We start from the raw sequence: 10,903 nt of genomic DNA on the forward strand, positions 1-10,903 counted from the left end.
CTCAGTCGGTTAAGCGGCCGACTTCGGCTCAGGTCATGATCTCGCGGTCTGAGTTCGAGCCCCGCATCGGGCTCTGAGCTGTCAGCACTGTTTCAATTCTGTGTTTCAATTCTGTGTCTCCCTCTCTCTGACCCTCCCCCGTTCATGCTCTGTCTCTCTCTGTGTCAAAAATAAATAAACGTTAAAAAAAAAAAAATTAAAAAAAAAAAGTTCTAGAAATGGATAATAGTGATGGTTGCACAACACTGGGAATGTATTTAATGCCACTGAATTGTATACTTAAAATGATTAAAACAGCAAATTCTATGTTATCTATGCTTTACCACAATAAAAAAATTACTGGGGCACCTGGGTGCCTCAGTTGGTTAAATGTCTGACTCCTGATTTCAGCTCAGGTCATGATCTCATGGTTCATTAGATTGAGCCCAGCATTAGCACAGAGCCTGCTTAGGATTCTCTCTCTCACCCTCTCTCTCTGACTCTCCCCCCACCCCACCCCCTGCACGTGCACATTCTCTCAAAATGAATAAACTTAAAAAAAATTACTAAATGGCCCATTATAAGCAATTTGCTATCCCTTGGTATACAGCAATGAAAATGAACAAAACTACTGCCATGTGCAACATCACAGAATAATTGACAAGCATTTATTGATTTCATTGTAAAGCTCAAGATGGGGAAAAACTGACCTATAGTGTTAGAGTTAGGATTTGTAGATACCTTCACAAAAGATGGGGAAAAGGAGCACGTGGAAGATGGAAGAAAGCATGACAAAGGCAGGCTTTTTGAAGTAATATTCTATTTTTTTTAATGTTTTTATTTATTTTTGAGAGAGAGAGACAGGGCAAGTGGAAGAGGGGCAGAGAGAGAGAGAGAGAGAGAGAGAGAGAGAGAGAGAAAGGAGACACAGAATCCGAAGCAGGCTCCAGGCTCTGAGCTGAGCTGTCAGCACAGAGCCCCACATGGGGCTAGAACCCATGAATCACGAGATCATGACCTGCACTGAAGTCAGACACTCAACTGACTGAGCTGCCCAGGTGCACCAGTAATATTCTATTTCTTAACCTGGTGGGGTTTCAGACTGCTATGTTCACTTTGAAAATTCATTAAGCAATAAAGTAATTGTGCACTTTATATATAAGTTAATCAAAGTTTACTTAAAAACTAAAGAACAGGAGAAGATCAGATATATTGATATGCAAAGAGAGTCCCAATACATTGAAAAGGTACAGATCAGTTTATTATAACATTTGTTTCCTCTAATGAATACTTACATTTGTATAAGTAAAATCAGATAACTTATTAGCAATCATCTTCCCAAGGCTAAGATTACAGAGGATTTTCACTCCCTATATTTGTTCATTATTTTAATTTTTGAGTATGTGCTACTGTACAAGCAACAGAAATACTAACAACATCCGTCTTTAAATTGACGTAAGTCTAGGGGTACCTGGGTGGCTCAATCAGTTAAGGGGCTGACTCTTGATTTCTGCTCAGGTCACAATCTCATGATCTGTGAGATTGAGCCCCATGCTGGGCTCTGCATAATGGCATGGAGCATCCTTGGGATTCTCTCTCTGACTCTTCCCCACTTGTGCTTGCTCTCTCAAAATAAACAATTTTATTTTTTTTAATTTTTTTTTTCAACGTTTATTCATTTTTGGGATAGAGAGAGACAGAGCATGAACGGGGGAGGGGCAGAGAGAGAGGGAGACAAAGAATCGGAAATAGGCTCCAGGCTCTGAGCCATCAGCCCAGAGCCTGACGCGGGGCTCGAACTCACGGACCGCGAGATCGTGACCTGGCTGAAGTCGGACGCCCAACCGACTGCGCCACCCAGGCGCCCCTAAACAATTTTAATTTAAAAAATATAAATAAATAGAGGTAAATATAGTGGACTAAGTTATGAATTATCTACTTCATCTTTTTCATTCATATAGTAGTAGTACCCACACTGCCAGAGGGAGGGTCAAAACAAGAGTAGTTTGAGGTAGAGAGAGAGGATATGTGTTTGTAGTAAGTAAGAAGATGGGGACATAAGTCCTCGCTCATCATTTAAAAAAATTTTTTTACATGTTTATTTTTGAGAGAAAGAGAGACAGCATGAATGGGGAAGGGGTAGAGAGAGAGGGAGACACAGGATCCAAAGCAGGCTCCATACTCTAAGCTGTCAGCATAGAGCCCGACGCAGGGCTCGAACTCACGAGCCGTGAGATCATGACCTGAGCCGAAGTCGGACGCTCAACTGACTGAGCCACTCAGGCACCCCATTGGTCATCATTTAATAGCAGTATGACTTTGGGAAAGTCAGTCAATCTCTCTGAGCTTTAGTCTCCTGACCTAAAAGCAAGATGACATTTTTTTACCTAACCGAGTTATGTCAAAAATCAAATGAAATAGGATATGTGACAGACAATACTTTAAATAATAAAGAAGCATGTAAACATTACTTTTACTATTTTTATTACACTTAGTACATTTGTTGGTTGACTAAATCCTTCTACTTCTGAACTGCATGCACAGTTGTATGTTCTTGAGTTTTCCTCATTTAAGTTATATAAAGCCACTGCTTTTACTTGTTTAGTCCTTAGTATACGCCTACAAAAAATTCCAGGGAACAAATATATTCATTTTCCTACACAATTTTCTGCTAGCAACTTGCAAGTGTCACAATTGACAGAGTAACAAGTATCTTTAAAAATCCTACAATAGAGTTTATTGTGTGCTAAATACTAAGAAACCACAGGGACCATGAAGCATCAGCAAATAGCCCCCAGATTAATTCTCTCATAGGTCACTATCACTGGAAAGGACACTTAATTTAAAAAATTTTTTTTAATGTTTATTCATTTTTTGAAAGAGAGAGAGCACGTGCATACACACGAGTAGGGGAGGAGTGGCGAGAGAGGGGACACAGAATTCGAATCGGGCTCCATGCTCTAAGCTGTCAGCACAGAGCCCAATGTGGGGCTCAAACTCATGAACCACAAGATCATGACCTGAGTTGAAGTTGGACGCTCAACCAACTGAGCCACCCAGGCGCCCCTGAAAAGGACACTTTCTACTGTGTTTTAATTCAGCAAAAAAGTCACACTTGCATTCACTTTCTAACTTCAAGGTTTATTTCTAAAGTAAAAACTTATTTTCCAGGGCGCCTGGGTAGCTCAGTCGGTTGAGGGTCCAACTTCGGCTCAGGTCATGATCTCATTGTTTGTGGGTTTGAGCCCCTGATCGGGCTCTGTGCTGACAACTCAGAACCTGGAGCCTCCTTCAGATTTTGTGTCCCCCTCTCTTTCTGTCCCTCCCTGACTCATGTTCTGTCTTTCTCTCTCTCAAAAATAAAATAAACATTAAAAAATATTTTTTAACTTATTTTCCCATTTAATTCCCATGTTTTGAATTAAAAAGTTTTGAATCCCATGTAAAGAAATCATTTTGGTTTTGGACATTTTCTTTAAACCTTAAGAATGCCAATTAGTTTATCTTTTTAAAAGTCTTTTGTATTTACTATGGGTAGTGGGTAAGTTTAATTTTTTTCAGTGCATTTTCTCTATTTTCCAAATTCTCCACAAAAAGCTTGCATTACATTCATATATGAATACAGAAAGATTGGGGCGCCGGGGTGGCTCAGTCTGTTAAGTGTCGGACTCTTGACTTCAGCTCAGGTCATGTTCTCATGGTTCATGAGTTGGAGCCCTGAATCGGGCTCTACACTAACAGTGTGGAGCCTGCTTGCGTGCTTGGGATTGTCTCTCTCTCCCTCTCTCTCTACCCCTTCTCTGCTCACGTGCATGTGCCCATGCTCTCGCTCTCTCTCAAAATAAACTTTACCAAAATTTTAAAGAAAGTACAAAAACATTAATTTTATCTCTTTTATAATAAGAAGCTAAGACACTAAGTGAGCTTAGGCGGAGACTTCCAACTTTTTTTCTGAACTAAGGGTCACAATTAGCAAAAAGATTTTTATATCACTCTTTAGATAATTCTCTTTCTTTCCCAAATGTAATTTACACTGCACTTGTGTCCTAAAAATGGTAACAGGAACTAGGTATGAAGGTTTAAAACAATGTTCTAACATAACCTCTAGGAGTTATAATTTAAGAGGATTGGTGAAATTAAAAACAGTAGTCTCATTTTCTGAGGACCTACTAGGTGCAAGCACTAAGTATTTTCCAAACATGGTCTCAGTATAGTAAGGAACTTGCCCAAGATCTTAAATAGTCAGAATTCAAATGCCATTTTGGATATTAGGCGCTGCAATTAAGGGTAAAATTAGACCCTCAAAGCTAAGGAAGAGGAAAGCAGTCCCTAACACCCAGGAGCTGGCCTAGTACTATTAGTATCAGCTAGGGTCTGGTGTAACTAAGAGTTGATCTGGCATTACACCTAGGTCTGGTGTTCTTTTGAACATAAACAATTTCATACAACATTAGCATCAGATAAGGCTACTCTATGATGGTGATGGATCAAGACAAACACAAGACACAGACAAAACATGAACACTGTCCAAGCCATGAAATACCAAACACCCCCCTTTTCAGCCTAATGAGTGCTTCTCAACCAGTAACAGCTTTAGCCTTATTCTATTCTTCCCTCTTCCTAAATCACATTTAATCACACTTAATCATAGAATATCTTCACCTCCTCATATCATCCAATCCAGAGTAAAACTCTACTTCCTTAAAATCCTCCTCAAAATCACCCAATACAAGCCCAAATCCTAGAGTAAGTTATTTCCAACACCCTTTCCCTAGGATGCCATGGTTTCCACAGCGCACGTTCTCCCTGCTTCAATGATAAATTGCACCTGTTCAATTACAGGTGTGTGTTCCTAGTGATGGTTGACTGAAAGACATTGACAAAACCCACTTAAAAACAACAGTTACTTCTCTTCCTCTCTATTGTAGCATAAAGTATCTGTAGAAGAGCTGGAAAGATACACGAATAAGTTTAGAATGTCTATGCTCTACCTAGTTAGCTGTAAAACAAGTCTCCAAGATAATCATAGATTTTGCTATTTTTCTTTCTTCATTGACCAGAAAGAACAACTGCTGACATGTGAGTCTGCTCAAAGTTTTATTCTATAGGATATCTAGCATGAGCAGTTAATCCACAAAGAGAAAAAATAGGCTACATTAGCACATTAATAATTTCACGGGTATTATATAGGTCAAGGAGAATTGTAAGTCAAAAAAAGAGGAAACCATTAGAAAAATAGAGAATCCATACTTTGCTAGAAGTCAAAAGGCCAACTACTGGATTGGATGGAGCACGGGGAATATGATAGTAGAAAAAAGAGGTAGGAAAGGTTAGGGAAGATCCTTTGTCAATAATTTAATAATTTTAATAATTTAATAATTTAATACCATTTACTGACTATTCCTCAACTATCATCTAGATGACTCATCTGGATAGATTCTTAGGAATCCAGTTACCAGGTGAGTTTTATAGGGTTTAACTACATTCTACATTAGGAAAAATATAAACTGCAATAAAAAAGATCTAAAAACACAGCAAGGGATACAGTTCCTAACAGTGGCTGCCTTTTTGTCTTTTTAGTGCAAATGCCACTAACTATTCTTGAAGAGAAATGTGAAATGTTTATTGTGTATTTAATAAAAGATGATGTTATTCTTTTGGAAAAGGGTGATATTATGTGAATGTCCATCCATCAGAATAATTATTTCCTTGTTCTAATCATAGAAACTTCAGAGCATAATCATCAGGCCCAAGAAAATTGTCTGAAATCAGTCTTTTCAACATGGTGACTAGCAGGTTTTAAGAGTAAAAGAAAGCATACCAAATCTGACATTTATTTTCTCTATTCTCTATCTTTACCTTCTGAAAATATAGATAGGCAAGTATTTTGTGCGTGTTTTAAACAGCGTAAGGATGAATTATAGGGAATTACACAATTACACGACAATGTTTCAAAATTCTGTTTTAAATATAAACTGGGAATAAATATAAAAAGATTCTATTAGACAATTTCTGTCCTTGATGCCAGGTTCTTCAGCCCTACAATATCCTGAGAAACCAACTCTCTCTCTTTCATACAACATACTGGGCCCTTACTGTCAAGTTCTACACACTCCAGGTAATCAAACCACACCTACAAAACCTGCACCACTACTTGCAGGAGTCATGCCAAACATGTTAGGTCATGTTCCGGTTAATCCAAAGACCCACTATGACAACCTCCTCCTTTCCCCCAAGTATTCCAAAGGGTCTAGTGCAAGCATTACACAATAGAAAACCTGCCTAGTATAAAGCAGAAAGTACAATATTCTTAACTTCACCTAAACTCTGTTCCTGGTTCTGCTAATGTGAGTTCACTCTTTAAATTTCAGTTTCTCCATACACATGATGAATATAAAAAGTTATCAGTTTTCCAAAGATGTTCAACAATTAAAAATATATCCACAAATTATTTAACTCCTTGACAAAAATGAGAGATATATAAAATGCATGAAAACACACACATCTTTTATTAATCACATAGCAAATGCCGTCTTATCTCACTGGAGAGGAAGTGAGTTTTTCTTAAGTAGCATCAAGAATGCAGAGCTATGCAAATGAATTAGTATCCAATAAATTCTTGCTTTAATGAATAGAACTCAACTATCCTTACATTAGGTAAACAGAATTTGCTGTGTTATTCTTCTCTGTTTAAAATAGTGTGGCTTCGGGGCGCCTGGGTGGCTCAGTCGGTTAAGCGTCCGACTTCAGCTCAGGTCACGATCTCGCGGTCCGTGAGTTCGAGCCCCGCGTCAGGCTCTGGGCTGATGGCTCGGAGCCTGGAGCCTGCTTCCGATTCTGTGTCTCCCTCTCTCTCTGCCCCTCCCCCGTTCATGCTCTGTCTCTCTTTGTCTCAAAAATAAATAAATGTTAAAAAAAAATTTTTAATAAAAAAAAAATAGAGTGGCTTCATACAAACTTAGGCATTTATGAAAATTCAGTATCAAAGCTGAGTATGCCAAAAGAATAAAATACAAAATAAGCAATCACTATATAAACCACATGTATACACTACTTTATTAAAATAAGATTTAATTTGGCCTTTATTACTTCAAGGCATCAAATGTTTCAATTAATTAACACCACTACAGTCTGAAATAGCGCACTTCACCTGCAGAAACAAAGTGGCTTTCAGCACATTTAGAAGCTAAGTCAAGTTGCTAAGGGAATAGCAGTGCATCACATTACTAGCCCCTTGATGGTTTACCAGAGTTAGGAAACCTTTGATGACTGATTTAAAGACAATTCATTTCTTGCTTTTTCTTTCTTTCTTTTTTTTTTTTTTTTTTTTTTTAAGTAGGCCTCATGCCCAGCACAGAGCCCAGCGTGGGGCTTGAACTCACGACCCCAAGACCAAGACCTGAGCCAAGATCAAGAGTCGGACACTTAACCAACGGAGCCACCCAGCAGCCTCAAAGGGTTCTATTTGTTTATATATACAGTATTTTGACACAGTGGGAAAGAGGGAGAATGAAATTCTCGTATTCTTCTATACTGTCAAAGACAGCTGAGAGATAAATAGGCTTCAAATGTGAACTCTTGCAACTACTGGATTAAGGCTCAAGTACAAAAAGTTTCAATATTCTAAAGAAAAAATAGGAGATAGAAGAGAACCATGACAATATAAACTTAGCTTTAACTCATTTTTAAAGGAAAATGAATAATTTGTTTCAGTTTGAATTAGTTTTGGCATATAAGGCATCAGTTGCAGAACTCAAACTGAAGAGTTACCAAAGCCCATTCCGACATCTTTTAGAAACTAAAATAAAGCAAAAAACTTTGAATAGAAACATTATTGGTAGAATGAGGCTGATGTGGTCCATGGATTGCTGAAATATTTATACTTAAAAATATTTTAGGAGGATTTAACTATAATAGATGCAGGCATACATGTGATACTCTAAGATAAATTATAAGTATGAAACACAAAGTCTAAATTCTACTTCTGTCACTTATCCCTCACATGAAACTGATTTCTCTTTAAATCTAATAGCCTCAGATCTTTTTTTTTTTTTTCATATCTAGGTTTTCCTTGCCCTCTCCTCTTATTCTACCTCCCTCCTAACTCCCATCACTCAGTGTTAAATAAAATATCCTTATATTTTCTGGCATTCTTTTCCTAAATACTACAATGAATCTACCTTTAAAGATCTTCCCTCTATTCTAAACCATCTTTTGACCTAGACTGGTAAACTTCTGAAGACCCTACTGTAACCAGATAGTGCAATAAAACAGTGCTTCTCTAGGAAGAGACGATGGTACTCTTCACCCTCACCAAGGATCCTTGGATGTTCCTAAGTGGTGGTACAGCATAAAGCAGTTAACAAAAAACTTCCTTCCACAAACACATGGTATTTTTGTTCTTAAACAGAACTCCTTCCTATAACTCTTTTTTTTAAATAAAGATTTTTTTTAAAGCAATCTCTACACCCAACGGGGGGCTCAAACTCAGAACCCTGAGATCAAGAGCTGTGTGTTCCACCGACTGAGCCAGCGAGGTGTCCTTTCCTAGAACTCTCTTAACCTCCACTGTCCTAACAATCAAAAACCATGAATGCCTGTCCCTTTCCTTAAATCCAAAGGAAATAGGTTTCAACAAAACTGAAATTCTAGAACAGTTTCTGCAGTTGACAGTGGTGAAATATTGCAAATGAACAGCAGATTGGTTTTTTTTTTTTCCTTTCTAACTGACAATGTAAGTGAACACCTAATTGAGGTGGGATAGAAAAATGTTCTTTGGTAGTTACAGGAAAAAGAAGATCTCAGCGTACCAGAGGGAGAGATGAAAGGAGGGATTTTCAAAATGTTTTAAGACATCTTCTAACTTCAGCTCTCATCTTCCATAAAAAAATTTTTTTCATTAGCAATCAGCATAGGTTTGAAATGCTTTAATCCTTTGGGACTCAGTTTGTTCATCTGTAAAATGCTGATACTAACAGTACTTTTAACTCACAGGGTAGTTGTGAGGATTAAATAGGTAATACACATAAACCTAATAGTACAGAGCTTGGTGCACAGAACCACTTAAAAACGTTTAAAAAAATCTAAAGGATATAGATTTTGCTTTCATTCAAAGTGCGAAAGAGGGAGATGGAAAAAAAAAGATATACATCTTTGCTTCAAGTTTTATTATAAAACGAGCTATGTAAGTTTTTCCTGTTCATTTAACATTTCAATTTAGAAACTTAGAGGCAACCTTGTTATGCTGATTTACATAAAATCAAACAAGGCACAAATTTCACGTTAAACTAGAACTTGATAGAAAAGCACTTGGGAGTCATTCTATTGATAAAATGCCTGTCCTGTAACTTCAAACAAAATGCCAATTTAGCTATAATCCGATGCAGCTGTTCCTTTCAAAATTAAGTCACCATTTGTTCTTTTTTTTTTTTTGACACTACAGTACCTTGCTTTCATTAAAAGCTTCTAACAAGGCACAGCTTCTCCGATACCAAAACCTTTTGGAAACCTGGCTCAGAGGAAGCCACACACTGTTTACAGTGCTAGAAAGGATCCGTGTGGTCACTCTAGGACAACTGTCACTGTCACTAGCACGTCCGGCTGTCTCAGGGACTTGGGTCATGTCGAAGTGAAGGGGAAGGCTGGTGTCTGAAACAAAGTCGACAGCTAGGGTGGCTGAATGGGGGGAGGTTTAACTGAGAACAGGACGAGGGTCTGACCGCGGTGAAGCCGTCTGGTGGGGTGGATCAATTCCGAGGGTGCACTGCCCACTCCCAGAGCAAAGGGACGCAGGTGTTGCCATCCCTCGGCAACCCCACCGCTTTCTTTCTGGCGCCGCCTCCCCCCCTCCCCTCAGCCCCCTAGTTACCTTTCTCGTCCTCATCGATGCGCAGGGCAACGGAGATGTACTCGAAGGCCTGTTTGTGGAAGGCTCGGACGCGCTCGGCCTCCCCGCCCGGCACTGGTGCCGGGGGCGAGGCCGAGGCCGGCGCCGGCGCGGCCCGGGAGCTCCTCTTGGCAGCCATGAGGGCGCGGGAGAAGCGCTGGCAGAGCCACACGAAGAGGAGCCCCAGGTGGAAGGCGACGAACCGCAGCAGCGCGAAGCCTATGAACAGCGGGTAGGAGAAGTAGTACAGGTTTCGATTATGCGGCGACTCGGGCGGGGGGGCCGGCCTGGGGGCGGGACGGGCGGGGGCCAGGCAGGGGGGCGGAGGCCTGGGAGGCACCGGGCTGCTGCCGCCGCCGGAGCCTTTCTTCTTCCCTCGTCCACCCGGAGAATTCATTCACAGCTCCCACTGCCGCCGCCGCCATAACCCGCCTCCCGCAGACCGACGGCGACCAAGCGACGGCGGCGGCCACTGGGACGGCGAGGGCCACAGACGCCCGCGCGCCCGCCGGTCCTAGGAGCTCGGCACCTCCACGCGCTGCTCGCAGGCTCCGCCCCTTTCTCCGCGCTCGGCCAAGAGCACAACCCCTTTCCTCCTCCAGCGGTCGGTAGCTCCTGCCCCTCCCTCTCGGTGTCCTCTCAGCCTCCTGGTAGCTCCGAGCGGTGACCGCGCACGCGCACGCACACCCATGTCTTTCTCCGGCGCGCGCGCGCACGCCGCCGTCTTTGTTGACCCGAGCTCCTACTGCGCGTGTGCAGTTCCCGCCCTTTGGGCCCTTCCCAGCGGGACTACTGTTCCCAAGGTACAGTTCGGCTACGTTGTCCTCAGGGACTGGTCGCTCTACTGACAACGCTGTCCCCGGCAACTGCTTAGCGGGGAACCTTGGTCATCAACTCCTCAGCGCAGCGGGTACAGCTGCGGCTTGGGGTCGTTCTGCTAGTTCGCAGGGCTCCTATCTCGCACTGTCATCGTTTTCTTATATTTCTTTCAGCATTTTCTGCCAGTCTTCCGCAAGGGATGGTTCACCTGTGTTCCAT

General features: G+C 41.1%; 1 protein-coding gene across 3 annotated transcripts in view; it reads right to left on the reverse strand.

Moving 5' to 3' along the window:
• SPAST (spastin) overlaps nt 1-10,523 on the reverse strand; it is a 51,422-nt gene extending 40,899 nt beyond the window's left edge. For 2 of the 3 annotated variants that reach the window (XM_049652336.1, XM_049652335.1), the window contains exon 1: nt 9,848-10,521. In XM_049652336.1, the coding sequence (XP_049508293.1) occupies nt 9,848-10,262 (415 nt within the window). In that variant the 5' untranslated portion in view covers nt 10,263-10,521. Of the gene's footprint in view, nt 1-9,847 lie in introns of all 3 variants that reach the window. The other variant, XR_007462429.1, reaches the window with a different exon arrangement.
• Nucleotides 10,524-10,903: the final 380 nt, after the last annotated feature.

This window comes from Panthera uncia, assembly GCF_023721935.1.
Source record: "Panthera uncia isolate 11264 chromosome A3 unlocalized genomic scaffold, Puncia_PCG_1.0 HiC_scaffold_12, whole genome shotgun sequence".
NCBI classification, from domain to species: domain Eukaryota; kingdom Metazoa; phylum Chordata; class Mammalia; order Carnivora; family Felidae; genus Panthera; species Panthera uncia.